Source organism: Branchiostoma lanceolatum, chromosome 14 (genome assembly GCF_035083965.1).
Source record: "Branchiostoma lanceolatum isolate klBraLanc5 chromosome 14, klBraLanc5.hap2, whole genome shotgun sequence".
Taxonomy (NCBI): domain Eukaryota; kingdom Metazoa; phylum Chordata; class Leptocardii; order Amphioxiformes; family Branchiostomatidae; genus Branchiostoma; species Branchiostoma lanceolatum.
In genome coordinates, this window is record NC_089735.1 from 8,488,182 (window position 1) to 8,508,927 (window position 20,746).

The 20,746-nt window shown below is 40.0% G+C and overlaps 1 protein-coding gene across 3 annotated transcripts in view; it reads left to right on the forward strand.

Moving 5' to 3' along the window:
• The window catches only part of LOC136448544 (pituitary homeobox x), an 83,124-nt gene that overhangs the window by 20,010 nt on the left and 42,368 nt on the right, over positions 1–20,746 (forward strand). The window contains exons 2-3 of one of the 3 annotated variants that reach the window (XM_066448150.1): positions 6,485–6,607; positions 11,445–11,561. In XM_066448150.1, the coding sequence (XP_066304247.1) occupies positions 11,490–11,561 (72 nt within the window). In that variant the 5' untranslated portion in view covers positions 6,485–6,607; positions 11,445–11,489. Of the gene's footprint in view, positions 1–6,472; positions 6,608–11,444; positions 11,562–20,746 lie in introns of those variants that run through there. The other 2 variants (XM_066448151.1, XM_066448154.1) reach the window with 2 other exon arrangements.

Here is a 20,746-nt window from a genome sequence, read left to right on the forward strand (position 1 = left end):
ATGCAGATGATAAATAGCATGTATTTTGTGTACTTTTATAGTACCACTTTGGTTTTATGGTAATGTAAAAAAGGCTTGCCAAAATATGATAGACCGTTGAATTAGGTACGGATAATAGAGCCTTTGTCTCGTTTGAAGATGAGGGCTGTTTATTGTCACCAGTTTATTGTCACCTGTACGGAAGTGATTCTACTGATTTTATCAGTTTCATCGATACAACCAGGTGTTGGGTGAAAGTTACATATCTTTCTGTCAAGTACGGAAGTATATTTGAAAACACTATACGCCTCATAAACTGCAAAATGAAATCAAGTACTGAATATTAAGAGTTTTTGGAACGCTCTGTACAGCAACTTTCTGGGAAAAAAATTAAAATCCCAAAATAAATTAAAAAATAAAATAAATAAACTCCCCTAAAGCCCCTATATTTGTCGTATACACCTTATCCTTCCATCTAAATACCATTATATGTATCCTGATATATGGTTTGATAACATTGACAACGTTGTGTAAATAGTCGTAAAAAAGACACAAAAGAACAAAGCATAGCACACAATATGATACCATAATGAAAACGCGGAAAACGTTTAGTTCAAGCGTTTATATTTTGAATTTCACATACCAGGAGACCGCAATATGATTATGAATATAGTTTAATCATAACGTAACGCAGATGTCTCTCCCTGTGTAGTGTATAGAGAATGCGTTATCAACGACAGCCATCGAAGTTGTGCAGAGAGCGAATTACGACGTACTCTGTTGTTTGTTATCCCGGTGTCTCAACACAAATGTTTCACTGTTTTGTCTCTGACGGACCAACAGGGCTCGAAATACTTGTTTTGCGTTCTTTGACTGGTGTAACCGTTAAGTAAGATTAGAAATTACCTTGTATAAAAAAAAAAGCACTACCCACTTTCTCTCTTCTTTTTTTCATTCCAGTATGAAATGTTCTGAAAATGCTCTTGTAGTATTTTCTAATCTGCTGTATAGGTTTCCTTTTTTGAAGAATTTAACTGAAATTCGGGTTGCTATACTATGAATCAATGTGTGACAGGTTGGTTTTATAATGGGTCCGTGCACGATGGTCGTACGATTGGAAACTGATGACAATGATTCTTGGGGCGGTCGTGCATGTGTCCTGCACAATTCTTGTCGGTGGTTGCTTCCGTCACAGCCTGCTTGAATAATCTTAGCCTTCGAAACACCTGTACAGCTTCAATTTACCTGCACTATCCTAGCATATAGGGATGAATGTCCCTATGGTTATAGCTCTACTGTTAGCAGCCTCACAGTTGAGCGCTTGGTTCCAATTAGTTGCTAACTGGGAGACACCGGTTCAATCCTGGGTCAGGACATCTCGGTTGGGGCTTCACCCGTCTTTCGGAAGAGACGTAAGATGTACAGGTACACATGTGGTGTTTCCAGCCCTACAAGCCCTCCCCACAATGACAAAGCCCTTTCACCTGAAGTTTCCTGGCTCCAGGCGAGGGTTGAACGATGAGGCATTGTTTCCGAACGATTGTTCGGTGTGATTACGGCCTTACGAGTGTCTTAAAGTATGCGGTATGACCTCATGGTGGGAGCTATCCGTGCCGCGGAAACGTCGCTTCATCCCGGCAATTATTTCCGCTAGCGCTATCTTACCACAAACTCTATAAACAATGTCTAAAGGGATGAAAAGGAAGTTAGGAATGAAAACGACTGACAAGAAGTAAGCAAAGAAATAAAGCTGCTCCATTCCCTCGAAGTAACTTAAAGTGACTGCTTCAAATTTTTTAAATTCATCCAGTTGCTTGAGTACCTGTCTTTTGGCGTATCTTATTACCTGGATATCTAAACTTCATCGACGTTTGGAGTAACTGATACATTAACGATATATTCAGGGGAATTGTACTAGAAACAAGTTTCAATAGAGATTTCATTTAAAACAAATATGAGAGTGAAATAGATAGGTAACAACAACAGAATTTGTATGAATAAATTACGCAAAATGATTCTCGAAGAAATCTTTTAAAATGTATATTAATATTAGTCATCCGTGTATCTAGCTGTCTGATGATCTAAAAAAATGCCATCAATTTAATAACTTTGCTGTATTATGATAGTGTGGCTATATCATAAAACTGCTATGGGTCGATGTTGCTATATGTTTTACTCTACAACAGATCATCTTACACAGAAGTGGTTCAACGGAATATGATGATCTCTCCTTTCACAAACTTAGAGCCTCTACGTAATTGGCTTCCGCCCCTTCAATATTCGCCGCCGGTTAATTATTATTTGCCTTAATTAACTTAACTTAACCACAGAATTAGCCAAGTGCTTTTGCATAATGTATGTCCGCTGTGTGTGTGGGCTTGTACGAAAATAAGTCGGCTTCATGTTAGTGGTATGTATTTCAAAGACAGGCCCCAGGGCCAGCGAAACTGCAGCCTCATAGTACGCAGGGGACGAGAGGTTGGTGACGTCATGTCCATCCGGGGATCGAGAGTTGAAGCATCATGGCGATTCTTTTCCCGCTGTTTCCATCACCACGGCCCGCTACATAACACACCTGTGACGCCGGGAATGTCACCTAAGCACGTTAAAACCCACTGCCACAAATTAACACACTAACAAGCATCTCTAAAATCAGTCCTGAGCACGACAGCTCAAACTCCCGCTGTGTGGTGGGGTCGGAACGTAGGGAGGGAGCCAATTAGTTGGTTCAAACTTGACCGAGACGTTGATTATTATAGTCCAGCACACTGTTCTCTTCTATCGTCGGCTAGAGCCATCGCGGCGGGAAACAAAGTAACGACGTGATATTTCTGCGGTGTTGGGAGACGGTGGCAACGGTTAATTGGGAAAGTGGCTTTGCAGAGTGTTGAAAGTGGTCTAAGGATGCGTGAAGACTTGGAGAAACCTGTCACGGGTATCAGGATGAGATCTGTCTGAAGAGGAGGATCTTTTTGTCAAGATAGATAGATGGGCAAGAGAATAGGGAGAAAAAGAAAGGATGATGGAGGGAATGGATGAGGAAAGAAAGATGTTGGGAACACCATGTGTAGTATTTGATGAACCTATTCCAAATGTTACTTGCATAGTAGGTAATTTAGCTGTAGCGTGCGTTGTAGGAATTTCCCCGTACAACGAACATGTAAATACTGCACATAGCATCTGTCGTCTCTGTCACGACCAGTGGTAGTTTATCTCATCTGTTCATTGAGTTCATTTGAGATTAACTAGTTCGAGATCACTTTCACTTTTTTCAATCTAATTGTAGCATCTAAACAAGCAGATGTTTTAATGGGAACAAAAGAATAGTAGATATTGTGCTTTTTTTCTCTATCATTGCGTTCAACTAACGTTATGTTAAAAGAAAGCTGAAACAAAGATTTGACATGCCCTGTTCAATAACTGGTGTAAAGACTAAGCTTTAGTCGTCCTTTTCCTAAAGTGTCCCTTCATGTCATCTCTTCAATACTCCTTGGCATTCTAGAAAATTAGTAAAAAGATGGTAAAAACGGTCAACAACTTGCCAGAGGAGTAAGAGTCTAAGACGGCCAAGAAGGCACACATAGAGCTACAAATCTAGTTGAGATAACACCTCTTGAGCGACAAGACATCCGGTTTTATCTGTTAAAGCACCGATCACGCTTCCCTACTTCGTCGTAAAGTTCAACATGTCTTCCCATAAGTAAAAGTTTCCGCTTTGTACGTTAAGTTAGCTGACAGTGTCTGCGTCGTTATCAGAGAGTCATCCAATTCGCGATGTCCTATACCTCCTCTCAAGTCCTGTAGCTTTGGTAGAGAAGACTCGATCTTTTGATCATTGATCTTTGAAATCTCCGTGTCTCTATCGTCTAGGAAACTGTTTGCCTCAGGTGTTAGCACAAATGAGAGATGGTTTAGGGCAAATATTTTCCTAGATTTTCTTGGTTCACTCCGTGATACACTCTCTGTCCTTGCTCGTGTTTAAAGATTTAAGGATGAGACTCGCCGCTTTCTCTTCTAGGATCGTCTGCCTTAAGGAGGATGCGGTCTGGAATAGGTGCATGCACCTGGCCCCTTGTAAACATAGAGCGCACCTGAGCTGTTGAAAAATCGCCCTGTCTCTCACGATTTTTCTTGTTTGCTTTTTCAGAAGGCCCGCCATTCTTTTTCCTGCATACTTGGTTGGTTTTTGGACGTGGTGTATTCATCTTCCGCTATGGCGCATTCCCTAACAACCGTTAGCGAAATAAATAACGGGACCAAGTCGGATTACCGGGAAATAGTTCTCTCCTAGAACGTAAGCTGACTTGAACTTCGGGATACCCGGAGGCGTGGATGAATTTCACGCACGGAAAACTTCAGTGATGCGCCTAGATCCCAGCCGTATGAGACAAGGTCCCGTGAAATATGGAGCCCTTCCGCGCGCTGTCTAAAACACAGGCAGGAAGAAAAACGAAGACATTAATTGTCCCTTCGTAAAACTCCAAGTGGAGCTGCGCGTAAACCCAGTTTAAACAGTGTACCTTCATGCACATTAATAGCCAACTTGGCGTGGAACAGAACATGCGAATGAGTTCCTTTGTTTGCGAAGACGATAGATGTAAATACTATAGTGACAATGTTACCCACCTGTCGTAACATTACATACCCACCTGCTTGGTTGTTTACTTCTCAAACCAGTGTGTTTTGTCATGTTAACTTTAGTGGCATGTAGTTGTTTGCATATATACATCATCAACACTATCTAAAGAATGTTACACAATTTTGTTTTCAGTCGTATGCGCTTGTCTGATTAAAAAAAAGCTACTCCAAAGAGAATTTTTCAAAGGAATATCATGAAAATAGAGTACAGAATTGAGATGAGATTTCAGAGTTGGTTTAGATTTCTTGCCGTAAATATACGAAGTAACTTTCACAGATGGTTTAAGCATTTGAAGTAACGGTTCTAAATGTTGAAAAAGTGGTCAGATTAGTATAAGCTCAGCACCAAGGCAACACAAGTCTGTCTGTTCTTATATGCTAGACAGGAGTATCTGATTCGCACGAACAGTAATACCTACCGTAATGCCTTTGAAGATGGTCTTTTCCCTGTCCTTGTCTTCATAAAAGACTTTTCTTCCGATAGAAATCCAGTAGTGTTAGTTTAGAGCGCTCCCTCGAGTCGTCTGGAGAAGGTCGTGTTTAAGTTCGCGGAACTTTCCAAGATTTGCGAAGGTTTGAACGTTTTTTGTTAAGTTTCATTTCGATAGAATGGAGCAGAAAACATACTGTCAATAATTTTTTTTCCAGAGTTTTTTTTAGTTGTGGCGGTCATCTCATGTTTCATATGGTTCAGTATGCTAACATTTTATTGCGTAATGTGAGGGTTTCTTGTGTTAGTAGCACAAATATTGGTAGCCTCAATTCCAGGCTTCGTGGAAGGACTTTTGTATTTCTTATCATCTGGGCTCATTTCATATCAAAAAGAGTCCGGCAGTGAAGCCTGCTCTATCGGTACCTCAGGAAAGAAAAAAACCCTGCTGAAAACAAATTGTAGACATTTGTCACAATCGGGGACATTTTGCCTGCTAAATGGGTGTAAGACAGCCCCTACTTTTGTCAATTTCTACTTTTTTCCAGTCCATATAGAGGTCTGGTTGAGACTAAAACAGTATAATTCATCTTCTGCTAACGTTCGATCAGAACGGAAATGATTTGTTAAATCACAATAATCGTGCCGTAATCCTTATGCATTCCGCGGCGCTCTCTGACACCTGCGAACCACGCTCGTATCCCAACTTTTTCCGATACGAAAAGTTGATAGTTTTAATGATGATTCACCGCCTGTGCCGTCCCAGTATGATGGTGATAAATGTTAACAAGCTGTTGTAGCTTCAGATTACGTATAGGCACCGCTCAGAACTTAGTTACATAACGTTACGTTCTGCGAGCTGTGTAAGGTAAAGACTTTACGTGTATGGCTGGATTTTCGGTATAAGCGGACGATTTTAGTCTTGTTTGTCCATAGAACAAACATAAAGGAATCAGAAGTTCAGGGTGGAATAACAGAATGAATAGTATACCAGTTAGGGGTGTGTTAGAGCGGTGGAAACATAATGTACGGGATTGTCTGTTCGTAATGAAGAAAGATTGTACCGCCTAAACGGCTTCGGCGCAACTTTGGCCTATTGTGATTCACGTAGTCTCCATGGAGCCGGGCCTCCAATCCCCCGTAGTCCCCCAGCTTAGGAAAATAGGGGAGGGTATCACAAAGATATATTCTTCCTTGATATCGTGAAATCCCGGGCCTAAATAATAAAGTCTCGTGGAGAGATAATCAACTTCGTTGAGGGAGATTGCTGGCTAGCTTATGGCGTGTAAATCCAGCCTAGCTTTCTCATAACATGTGACGTGAAGTCGGGATTCACAGGGTATAAGGGGAGAGTACCCCGTCATAATCCAGACCGTGGCTTAGGGATAAGAATTCAATGTTTTTCTGACTGGTTCTATTTGGGGTTGCTCATTGCAGGCTTTAGACGTCTGACGACCGGTTGGGATAGACTGTCATCAGCGTACGAGCGGCTACAGCGGCGGGCGAACCTTAGTCCAGCTTCCCTCTCTTCACAACTCTAGTCTTACTATCACCAAACAGGTAAGGACTATAGCTTTAGTGCCTCTTCCTTTGTAGAAACTTAATTCTATGGAAATATTGAGAGCTGATTTATTATTCTCATGTTATATTCCTACCTGCTCATAAAATTGATTTGCGTGGAGCGACAAATGAAGATAGAATTCTTTATCATTGATCGCTTGTAGTGGTAAAATAGGGCATCGTAACTTACAAGTTGAAGTTTGTGGCGTTTTAGTAAGTTTAGAGTATGTCGCAATTTTGTTAATGTTTTAGATGCCGCAAGTTGTTCGATGTTCTTTTCTTTTTTTTTTCAAAATTGTGGGTAAGATAAACGTGGTACATACACATAGTTGCACCGAAAGAGGTTTAGGCACATTGAAATGCTAAATGATTTAGGCATTGGAAATAAGCTTTGTGATATGTTAAAGATAGTGACGTACACTATACTTCATATGATAACTGTTTTTAAAGCGAAATGTAGCAAATGAAAACAGTCACAGAACTGAAATGATTAGGTGTCATTCTCCACATACATATATATAGTTGAACTTACGATACACACACAAAAACAAAAACAAAGGAGTGTCAAATTTTTTTGCTGTCCGTCTTTAATTTTCACTATTTGAAAAATCTCGATGGCTGAATACAAGGCTAGACACATGGTTATTTCATCCTTTTCCAATTTGAGGTGCCAAAAGTGTGAATTATGTGTACATAACTAGCTGCCATTTACAAATGCATTGCCTGCTGCCTTTTCCATAGTTTATGGCATTTTCGTCATCTTTTATTGTTAACATAACTTGAGAACTGACCAACAACCTATGACTGTACGTACATACACAGTATCGCAGCATACATTTCACGCAAACTTTTCAAGTTTTATGCATATTCATCTTCAACACGATACACATTCCCTAACATGCTCGTGTAGAATTTGTAAAATAGCTTAGCGCTGGTAATTCTAATAATTTAACAGATATTCCTGACAATTTGAAAATCTAAATGCTCTTGGTTGACAAACAATGATATTTAAATCATCCATCCGGATTCAACATCTTAACATGAAATTTCAGTTTGCAAACAGTTTGAATGGATATGAACAATTTTGGACTTAGGTAGCCTGGCAAAACGGTCCCTTTTCGCAGCACCATTTCTACAATGGTTAAAGGCCATCACGTGTTGGTTTTATGGACCTTTTCCAGGCTAAATCTAGCGATTTTTTCAATTCAATATGGCTCTAAGGATAGAGGTTTGAAGTCATGTTGACATGGACTGTCATTCTTGTTTACTGAGATACCAACGAAAAATTCTGACATATCGTGCCTTCTATCGGTGAAACGTCGTGCGCCAATTCATCAACGGTATTAAAGTGCATACACAACAAAAAGGCACAAGCTTTGGAGGATTTCTAATAAGAAATTCCTTCCATTTCTGAGTGAAATATGATATCTTGTATATTGTTATTAGAGCTGGCAGGTGTAATATGTAAGTTCATTATGATATCCCGTACCTTGATCCTATATCACGCGAATTTGGAAATATCGCAACAACGTACACGATATATCGCCTATTATTACAATACAATCCGTCAGTTAACATGAGACGATGCTTTGTTTACGTTCATGAATTTTGGCGGGAAGTGCCGGAGGATTTCTGAGGAAAACAGACGACGCTAATGTGGTTTTGTAAAAGAGGGGCTCTTCACAGGTCACATGTCAATATATCTGTCAGACCACAGGGTTAAGAAAACAATACATCGTCAATTATTCTTTTGTCAACTTCTTTTCCTGACAATTGTGGAATATTGATAACTCTCCCGAGGCTAAATGATAAGGATCGAACTTAGTAAAGGATATTGAACGCCTGAGACATGACAGAAGACGACGTGGAACGTTGGCGGCCGCATGGGGGCGTTGATTATCCTTCTACTCCAGACAGGGAAAAAGGAACTGTTCTGTATACCAAGAACCTTAGAAAGCGAAACGTCTTTCTGTGTGTACCAGTTACCAACACAAACCACAAGATGAGGTCCCCATACACAGTAGTGAGACAATAGTACACAAAACCCTCATTGTGGCTTGTTGATTGACAGGTGGCCGGGACGATATCCACACGAAGGAATAGTCTTGTCACGCAAGTTGGTATTCTTCTAACTTTTGTCTGAAAAGAATTCTCGACTTATTTTTAGCTTCAAATAATTCACTTATGTAATGAGTATCTACAAATATTTCACTTAAGAAGCACATTGTTGTCTTTCCTCACGCAACGAACGAGCTGAAAGTGTGAGGCTCAGAAAGAAGTATATGACATCACTCTGATGGCACGATTAGCACCAAGGAGAGGACCGCGTTGAGTGTTTGGGACTTTTTCACAACATATCGTTCTCGTTTCTAAACGGTTACGTTTCGACACCCATTAGAAATGCAGAGAACATATACTGATGTACCAGTTAGTTGTATGATAGTGTACATGCCCCCCCCCCTACTTGTATCCCAATAAGTTCGCACATATGGAGATAATTGCCGTTTAATAACTTGAATAATTTGCCATTAAGCTAGATTTTTCAAATCTCTGACCGGATAATATGCTAATTAGTTTTAACAGACAGAGTTGGTCTTCAACAATTTCTTTTACAACAAAAATTGATGTGTGTGTGTGTGTGGGGGGGGGGGGGTGACTCAAAACAGGACGATTTCATGCTGTGAAGTCATCAATCAGTACATCTACCGCATCAGTGATTCATCCCCTGCGTTTTTCCAAACCAAACTTACTCTTTGCCCCTTGGCATTGTAGACACTACGTACACTGTCGTTTCTTGGAAAGCTCACCGCCACATGGATTACAGAGCACTTAGGAAGGAAGGCCAAGTAGGTTTAAAAGAAAAGCATCCGCCAAATTTCAGTTAGCCTCCAACAGGCCTTCATACGGGGGTACCTAGAGTAGAATTCGGCAAAAAAGGGTCAAGAATTAGTCAGGAAATTCACAAATACGCCAGTCAACCTGAAATCCTATGGTGGCCAAACTCCCCTGGCAAATATTCTCCGTGTAGCCAGCGCAGTAAGTCTGCTAGAGAAGTTAGTCTTGTAGAGTCACTCAGGAAAAAAAGGATACGTTCTAGTTTTTTCTAACTTAGCTATATTAAATTCTTTTGAAACAACTACATTAAATTTAATCTGGTAGAGTCACTTGGAAAAAAGTATAAGGTTTTTTTTCTTTCTTTGCTATATCAAATTATTTTTAAACAACTACGTTATACTGTAAAATTAATCTCCAAGAAACGTAGGGCGTTTTTTCTTCCTTTTTTATGCTTCTTTCTGGGGGGGGGGAGGAAAATTGGGACCACTAGAAATAAGTATAGAAGCCTGAAACATCCTACATATGATAGGAGTTTACGTAAGATACTGTATTGGCTGTACAATAACGTGTAGGGCCATGTGTGGATGGTTAATCGCCTTTCATGTTTTGGAGGCGTTCTTCGGTGAACTAACCCATCCTTGATCCTCAGACGAGGAAATCAATCTAGGGCTGCGGATTTTGTGTGAAATTAATCAGCTCAGAGTGTGATCAGATAGCTTCCCGGCCCTCCCGTGATACTCAGAAAGATAGGTTAGGTCCAGAAAAGTAGGCTCAACTGTCTGATCCCCGCAAAATTGAGTATGTTCTACTCTTTCTAGCCTCCACCAGGCCTTCCTACGGGGGTATGGATATTAGAAATCAGCATAAAAAGGGCTAGTAGAGTCAGTCCACGGTAAGGTTAACAATTCCTTCTGCGCCTAGCGCGCCTGCAAATGAAACTTTATGGTGGCCAAACCTCCCGGCAAATATTCTTACCATATCCAGCGTGGTTAGTCTGCTGGGGACCATACTCTCTCTTCTGGGGTATGGACTTTAGGTCGAACGGTGGTCCAATTTACCCAGAAAACAAGTCTAGAAATTATACATACAGGATTGTAAAGAAACACAGGGTAGCCAGAGAGTTGTTGTCAGACTAAATGCGATGCTTGTAGTTTTTGGATACTTGCAAAAAATAGAATATCAATGATCATTTTGATGTCTATGACTTGGGAGGAATCGAATCGATTTCGCAAATGTTTTTTCTAAACTTCTGATTGCTTTGCTGTTGGCAGAAATGCAACTTTATAATAAAACTATACAAAAGTGTTCTTGAATACTTTAACAGTACCAGAAGAGGAAGGACGAGAAAAAGGGAAAAACATTATCTTTGTTTGGAAACCCGAGTTCTCAGTTTGTGTTATCAAAACCTGTCAATGGAAAGGTCGTTTGTTTTACCACATACCACTTGATTTTGTCAGATATGAAGTGGGCTGGGGTTCCAATTTTACCGATAGATATCTGATATTTGCCGGCCAATCAAATAGCTTGTTAAAACACCGATGGACAAATACATGTATTTGTTTTGTAAGTTAGGATCGGGTTGGATCGTAGAAATACCCTAGCTCGCTTCCAGGTTTGCATACTTATAAATCCCTTTCAACCAATTCAGAAAAAAATGGAACATATACTTTTCCCTAAATCATTCTCAATATTACTGCATCTTAAGAAAAAAAATCCACAGACAATCGTAGGAGAAATAGCGCTGTTTTCTGTCATTACAATTCTAACGTTACGTTTTCCATACTTCTTTCCTTCGTTCTTCTCGTTCCCAGGTGTCTGCTTCCATTGGTCGCAAAACCTTACTAAAATCTCGAGTCTGTCCGCCTTGCTCTTGCTAAGATTGATAACTTCGGCTCCTTGAATTTGTCTTAAACACATATCTTTAACAAAATGACGTTTACGTTGAAAACGAAATGAAAAGAAAATAAGTCACGTGACACATGCACCTGATTGTCGTTTGCAGAGCACGGCGGCTGAGCTCGTTCCCAGGTCAGTCTGGCAGCTAGGAATGCAGAGGTTTAGTCTCGTCCCCCAACTCGTACCAGCCTTCATGTACGGCCGCTGGACGGCGCACACCTGGGTAGATATCTCAGTTTTTCATTCGTCCCACAAGAAATGAAATATTCTAGTCTATATTATACCAACGACTTCCACTGGGTAGGGGATTGCACCCGTTCTTCCAACCCTCACCGTAAAAGCTACAAGAAGCACAATCCACCAACGCAACTAATAATCGACCTATAATAGTATAACAGTTTTAAAATTATGGCCCACGATTCTGACTGTATGGTGCGGTGTGCAGTTCGGCAAGATATATCTGTTAAAAGTTCTAACAGAAAATATACAGCAATACTACTCGTTTGATCCATATTAGCACAATTTTATGATCTCACTAAGGTGGCAAACATGATGTTATTGTGAGATAGTCTTTATTCTATAGATCTTGCACAGAGAAGCACGAAATAGTACTCCTTAATATTACCCCTCCCACAAAATACCATACAAGTGTTCAAGGTAGTTTCATATTTGAACTAAGGCCACCATGAAATGGCCACCAGCAAGACTATCTGTGGTCTCCGTGGTTTTATAATTGGTCCTTTCGTTGGTGTGTGTTCCTAGTGATGAAATGTGCTGTAATTATGATCCTCATTTTGACATGAAACAAAATTGTGAGATAGCTGTTGTTGCTGGAAATATATAAAGATTGGATGATAAAATATGCTTGGCAGTGAGATTTCTCAACGTTAACGTACCTCTAAATAAGTTCAATTTCATATAGTCTATTAAGATGAATATCTGCATCAATGTGCTTTTGATAATGTTGATGACAAATTACGTATATACTTTGAAGTTACTATATTTTGTAGTTGTTATAACTCACAATAAGGACAAAATAGTTAATTATCTGTATATGCAGAGCGTAGTACAAGTAATGTTTTGTATAGATATTTTTGTACATGTGTATATTCATATCAATATACTGAAGAATAGAGACAATACACGGTATACGGTACCAAAACACGCCGCGTCACACACCACAAAACATAACATAACACCAGGGTATAAATTTCCATCGGTGGTGAAAACGCAGAGACCCAACAAATTACCAAAGGACGCCCTTCAATAGGTGACTCTTATTTTCGCTTACTATTCAGTTTACAAAGGAGTTACTGAAATCTCCGGGCCAATCTCTCCAGCTACCTACCGGTGTGAGCTCGGCTTTTGTACGGACAAGTGGGGGCATGCCTCCGGGCTTCTTCGTGTAGAGTTACGCTAAAAGCTTTGGTCTCCTGTATTACCTTGGCCTTCTGTTTCTTCCAGTCTATGAACAGCTTAACGAACAACCTCGGATCCTGTCTTTTCTACACTGACTTCATATTCTTAGGTTATCCGTGAAGACCTCCGTGGTTCAGATAGAGTTAAGATAAGCCGGTTTTCTACACATCATCTTAATCCTGATACACTTGGTACATCAGTTATCTCAAGGCGCTATCGGCAGTTTTCAAGACGTTTCATCCGTACATGTACAATAAGAAAGGGCGACGCCTCGGATAGATAGGGAGAATAGATAAGGATGGTCACACTTGGAGTAACACATTTATCGAGCCGCACTCAGGTGATTTAATTATTATTTCATGCCCTTGATGTCACTTGAATCTAAACAGATGTCACTCCAGAAGTGTACTTGTCTCAGGTGACACTGACAAGACACATGTAATTGCCGGTGTAGGTCAGACGAAAATCAGACGACAGATCGCCCAAAGGGCGCCATCTTGAAAAAAAAGAACAGTGTGTGTGTGAGCTATCACAAGCTAAATCGTAATATTCGACTTGAGTGAGTTTTTGATATGATACGGTATTGATAACGGGTAATTTACAGTTGTTACTTCTTTTGTTCCAGAGGGCGTGTTGTGATTTATGCGAAGGTGGGTAAGACAGGGCGCACTATTCTCGTCTGTAAGGCTAATTAAACGTGTACGTACAACGGGATTCCGCTGAGGGCATATTGCCCGGGCACAAAGAGCAGGTTATTGTCAGCGATGAGCACAAGTAGAGATGGGCACAGAGATAACAAGTGCACGGAGTGGAAGTGCACCAACACCTGCGCTTCGTCAGACATTTCTGTCAGATGTTGGTAAAGTTCACTGAACGTACTGATGAGCGTTGATGATCATTACACGGCCACACGACCCCTAAATGTACCCCCGACTTCTGACAGGTCTTCTGCATGGGTTCACTCCGCAATCAACTTTTCTGCTTGAGTAGTGCCGGAAGCACCGGGGGCTCCGCCGCCGGCTCCTCGGGCCCTGGCTTAACCCCCTCCCGAAGAACATCTTTAGTCGGCACGAACACCTGCAGCAAGGACACATTCTCATGCAGATAGGCCAATTAGGGCCGTGAGTTGGAGAAAAGGAGTCCTCCGAAGTTTTGTGATAGTTTAGTCATAGTTTACCTTGGGCGTCAGCCCCCGTATCTTATTACTCTAACCGGAGTCGCCCTGTAACTTGGGCGGTAATCTTTAAATTCTAGAGCCACGTCAGAGCGACTAGTCCTGTTTATTTGCACAATTAACGTCCACTTTCCCGCCATTAGTTTTCACCCATGATCCCCACAATTATACCATTGTTGGAATACTTTATTTGCGTGATATTTTAGCCCCTTTTTGAGACAGGGTTCGGTCTTGACAAAGACAGCGGAGACAACAAAGTCGCGACGCTTTAAGCTGAGCCCCATCAGAAGAAAGGACCCATAACAAGCCCGAGAAAAAAACATGATAATCAACTTAAGAGCGAACGATCTATAGAATCATACATATCTCTCGCCGCTTTAAAATTCATACCACAGACTCATGGTTCAATATCCGTTAAGTGATTTTCGTTTCCGAATATTTAATTGACGATCTTATTGCAGTTTTGGATGAATCAAGCTTCTGGGAGAGATGGTTAAAATTATAGTTCAGTGTCTGCCGGTGATTGCACGTAATTGGCGGGAAAATATGGCGTGGCCAGCTATTATAGATGATGAACACGATAAAGGTCTTAAGGTATCAGAACTCTAAAATTGCAGTAAAACATCCGCCGTGATTTTTGCCAGACAATATTGGATTGAACGCTCATCTTCTGGCGCTAGTTTTGTGACATTTAACGTTGTCTGTTTAATGTAGCATTTAGACGAATACGTACATTGTTCATAGCATTATGACAGGTACAAATTATAGTTCTAAAACCAAGATATTCCAGAGACAGTATACAAAATAAAAGCCCACCAAATTAATGAAACAAAACTATATTTACATGCCGGAACTAGAGATGATAAAAACAAAACTAGATAAGACGAAAATGCCACAGAAAAATTGGCAAGTTTGTTAACGTCAGCAATTGTGTGTTAAATTATACCATGGAGATTTAGAATTAATATCATTGTCTTTCTAATAGCTTGTTTATCATTATTTCATACTAGCATAATAATCTATAGCTATGTAAATGTAGTATTCAAAAGCTAGTAGCGCACGAAGGAGATATGGCTATTTCTTTCTTGTTTTGGGAACGTCGAATTTTCCTTGTCGTTTCTTGTATACAAGATGAGCCGGAGACGCACAAGGCTCGGTAGGCGCACGACACAGTGTTCGTCGATGGCCTCGGAAAAAATCCCCCGGCTTCCACGAAGGAAACACCAGCCAAATTAAAACAGATCAGACAAGGCATCCCGGCATAAAGACACACGGAACACTCATCAGGCCATGAAATCGCCGGCCCTGAAAAGGATTTCCCCACGAATAAATCTAAATTGTATTTTCTCGACTCTCCTTTACTCTTCATTTGTGGTGGTTAAGGTGCCGTGTGCGGAGGGATAGCAAGCTTCAGCCCCTCTAAACCCGGTAGTGTCCTCTCCGGTCTAGAAGGGATTCCCAGCGAGATGCATGGCGTTTTAAACCCGCTGAATCTATATATCTTGATCAATTGCGCGTTATGGCCAGCTTTAGGAGCAGCTTCATTGGGAAAAGGGCAGTACGATCTGAACAGGCCCTTTGGCCTCGAGTACGCTAGCCGTGCATTTAGAGTACATCCGAGACGCCCGATGAATACATTTCACCAACAAGACTAGTGTTACTCACAGGTACATTGTCCTATGGCCGAAAAAATATCATAATTGTAATATATATTTTCAGTTAGTTATTGGGCTTGTTTCTTGATCAGATACATTGCCTTCAATGAGGTAAATTGAAAATTATATCCCTCGATATGTACAGCTATGATAGAGATAGGAGTAGTCTGTATTTATTATCTGAACTCAGCTGAAAGCTTTGTGAACTTTTTTCTCATAATGTAATGTTCACTACACATGGCAACTTTGTACTGTTACACTGCCGCAGCTATTTTCGTATTTTCCTACTATTTAGTATGTTTACAGAACAACTACATTTGGATCATGTCCGGTGCCATTTTGGACTATATCATCAGACTACCAGAACAATTATACGACTTTATAATGGGTGCAATATTCCATAGAATTGTCTCTAAGTAAACCACTACCGTGTAGGACACTTCAACATTTTCTAACATTTCTAGAAGAAGGGCAATCTTTATTCAGTCGTTAAACATATTCGTCTTTAGTACGCACAGTCTGTATATGTTGATAATAAAAGATCTGGGTTGCTCTTGTAATAAATATCCCTATTGCGTTCATCATTTTCACACTTTTTTTATCCAAGTGTATGAGATCTAATGCAACGATGATCCTAGATTTCAAAATCGTAAATCATCTGATAAATCATCACAAAAGAACTTCGCTATAAATCACAATCATGTACATATCAGAGACATATTGTGATACCCGGTTTTAACACTTTGAACTTTAAGGCTTTTACATACGTGGCGTTGGGCGCGCTGGTGTCGCCAAAAATGCGATGATATCACGAATAAAAAGCACCGTGTATTGTGTGCCTTAATACCTGTATTGAAAGCAAAGGTGACACCTATGACATCTCGGTTTGGGCTGATTACATGTTTGTGTAATGTGACAACCCATACAAGGCGACAAACACGAAAGGAATCAATCACAAACCGTCCCTTTGACACGTTCTAATCACCTGGGCTCCACCTGTCGTGCCAAGAAGAAATTACGACATTCGAGACAGGGCGGGAGGGCTTAGCAGGACAGAGCGCTCCGATTGGACTAATAACTGGTTTCTAGAGCTGCATTATGATTAAAGAAAATTGGTGAATTGTCGGCTAGCCTTTGGTCTGCATTTTTCCGGTCAAAATCAATGGTGAGAGATCCCCCTGTCAAATTCCTTCTGTTCTTGACTTGATGATTGGACTTTTCACAATCTAACTTCTCCTATGTAAGCGGTAAGGTAGTCATTATCTAAAGCATAGGTAAGTCTCAGGTACTTGGTGATATTTATGTGCACGGTATCAGTGTGCTGGGTGATCATAGGATAGGAATTCTAGCTCGTGTTGTAATTCTTGTGCTCTTTAGATCTATGTAATTATGAAAATTCTCTGTCGCTATATTTCATTTCTAGCTCCTCTGCCATATGAAAATTAGTTTTAAATCAGATTATGGAAGTGGATAAGTGGCTTTAAACTTGAAAATGGTTAGGGTGAGGTAATAACTTGAACACTGTCCTTGACTGGCAAATCTGGGAAGCCACAAATTGACATTACATGACCAAACTCATGTCGTTTATCCCAAACCATATTCATATTGGTAAACCTCAATATGTTGTAACGTCATGCCTTCAGCCTATAGCTACAGCATTGTTTAAATGGATGCGATTCTCCCACAGTAGTATTGAGATTTGTTGGAACTGGATTAGATCTTTTTATCTGCTTGTGATTGAAAAGTTTGTTACACAGAAAAAAGTGTGGAGAAATAATAAGCAATTCCTCGATTGTTTAGAGTTGATATTAAAACAAGTTGTGTTTTTCGTTATGGTTTGCTAATTGAGATATTTGTATTGTGACACACACAAAACACAATTCACAACAAAGATGTTGTTTTCATCGTCATATGAAGAAGCTGTTTACATCATTGGCATACTAAATGTGCAGCATTAACTCTTGCAATTGCGCTCAAATAGACTTATAGATTGGCAAATATAGATATTTATCTTTTGAAAATTCCATTGATATGACAATCAAGTGAATAAAAGAAATATTAGAGACAAATGATTTATAATGTATGGTGTTAAAAGACGGTTATATCATAATGTCAGAATAAACATTGCTTGTGAGTAACAGCAAGCTGCCAGTGTAAGTTAAATTAATGTGTTTAGTCTCAGTAAGCATATACAATGTTTAAATCCTCTTGCTGAAAGCCCATTGGTGTTTCCTTTGAGACTGTCTAATCCACTTAACTCAATGTAGCTAATTCTTGATATCTAAGCATAAAAATGACATCAAGCTGACCAATAAGTGACCTGCCGAAAGCTTTGGGCGTATAGACCGAAGTAGCCGTCGGGATACGAAGAGCCGAAGCAAAGCGACAAAAACCGAGGAAGGGAGCCAATTTTTGCCTATGAATGTGACAATGCCTGGCACTATGTACACACTACGTTTCAGACAATGGATGTGCAATGTTCTCCGGATCGTTTTTAATAGAAATATTGAATACAGTGTATATGAAAAATATCCAAGAGACAAATATGACCTTGTCTGACGCTTGGGTTGCGGTGTAAAAGTGTCAAGGTTGGAAAAGATAAATCATATCTAGTAAAAATGACGAAAGGGCGTGTGTGAGCGAATCACAATGGTCGAGCGGAATTTGTTGGGATTTTTACCGATAAAGGGAATTTGTCCAGCTTGAGCTTGTTGTACAATTCTTTATGCTGTTTGAATGCGTGGTTGGGTGTTCAGTGCGCCGCTGCTTACGTGTGAATACTTGAGTAATAGCTGTTGAAATTACGGGTATTTTTCGCACAATATAATTCGGATCGGATGTGTTACCGCCGTCAATCTTGGGATTTTCCAGTGTGAATGTCGCGCATATTTTACGTATCCTTTGATCGTGCGATTTTGTCAAGGTTGTTTTGTAGTAGTCCCAAACGCATAACATTTGTAAAACTCAACACTTTACCATGATAGGATATTTTTTATTGGGTTGTGGTATGTCTGTGAATTAGACCACATTGCTCTTTTTAAGTCATGGATAAAATCATGACTTTTTTTCTCTCATTTGAGGAGAAAATTGACAACTTTGACCTTAAATACGACCTTGCATACCTCGACGAAGGTTACGCAGTACTGATCAAATCAAAGCTTATTGAATTTTTTTGTTCAAAATGATTTTATTTACTTCCATTTTGATTAGTGAATTAGTAAATTGGTGGTTTAATGCTATGATCGAGAGAAAGTGGTGGTGTAGCTTTTAATTGATATTTCCAGTGGGTTAACATATTTAATGGGAGAATCCTATTGTTGAAATACAATATACACATTCACTAAATGTGCTAACGTTAGTTAGTTCTGTTCGATTCACAATCACAATGGCAAAGTCGACCTCACCAAACAACTCACTAGTCAGAACGTATTACTGACTTACTGGCGCGGAATCAACCGTCAAACTCTACATGAAAATTAATCTTAAACTAGAAAGGCAACATTTGCGAGCAAATACAGCATGTTTAGCCATACTCCTCGCCATGCAAAAAATGGACTCTCCCCAAATAACAATGGACCATTCTAAAATACTTGCACTAAAAAAATGAATCACCCCAGTCCAAAACTGAGTCTTCCAGTAGCACCTCAACACAATATGGACCAATCCACAACCATATCCACTAATTGATTAACACTTCTGCTAAAGAATGGACTTTTTCATAATCATTCCAGCTCAAAATTGAAAGAAATAATTAAAGAATCCTCCCCTTGCAAGAATGGGATATTCCGTGCCATTTCCATGTAAACCAGTCGAAAAATATCCGCTGAAAATTACACTCTTGCGCATAATCAACCCAGTTCAAAATTGAATTAAAAAAGATCAGCCCCAGGGAAGAATGAAGTTTTCCATAGTATACATATGAAGATTTGACAGGAGACGAAGGAAATGACCAAAAACAACATATTTGGGTCAATTCAAAGTCACCGAGAGGGTTTTAATATAATATTTGTAATATGTTTGAACTATTTTGATTAAAAGAATGTCTAAGTCACAACAGTTCTAAAGTGTTCAAACAATTAGAATTGAAACTTATAACATGTTTGAACTCATTTCACATACGTTGGAAACATTTCGAACGTAACTACACAAAAATCTCTTTATTTAGAACAGTTTCAAACCATCTATCCAAATGTTTCAATGTTCGAACAATTTGTAACAAAAGATTTTCACAATTGCCCTCATAAACGAAGGTGCTAAGTCCTCCTGTGTGTTTCTGCCTATTTTCGGTGGCCGCGCTAGACCACCAGCGGATTTGTTTTGACGGAGCGTCACCCGCGCGCGACGATGTACACTGTTCGGCACCGCTAATATCCGGCATTTTCCCGCTCCAAAACACTCCACAAGACCCACGTTTTTAGTGTTTTGCCTCTTGTGCAACACGATTCGATTTGCATTACTAACGGGACGAAAATGATAGAAAAAATTCACCCCGTCCCGGCGTCCGTCCCAAAAACATGAACGACATGAAAATATATTTTCTTACAGATTCAATCACAAAAATCAACAGCATGGGATTCCAAATTTTCGCAACGGCCGACCATTTATCATGGTTGAACTTCCTTCCAAGGCGTGCGATAGATAAACATTCCCGGCACATAATAGTCACTAGTACCAGACTAACGCAAGCTCATGATGATAATAGGGAGAAAGTTTGTCAGTGAAGTTTGGCCACCAGAGGGTACATTCATTTAACGTTACAAGCTAGCGCAAAGGGGCGAATCATTGACCTTACCGGGGACTGACTCTACTGGCCTAATCATTCCTTTTTTGCCGAATTCTACGATCCATACGCCCGTACGTAGGACATGTAGGAAGGCACCGCCTACCACCCGCCTTTGATCATGTATGAAGTCGGCGGCAGAGAGAGATCATCAATCAATTTTGACAGGAGTGTCGCGCCAGTCTGAGGAGAAACGATCTCCCGTGTTGTGTTGAAGAATTTGGAGTTTGAAAATATCTGGAATAACTAATGCTAGAATAAACATTCACAAAATCATTGATTTAACTTGTTTTCTGTTATAAAATTTCCTAAACTGCAATTTAACCACTGAGTTTAAGGGAACATGGTGTTTTCCCGATAATCACGTTAAATGTTTATGT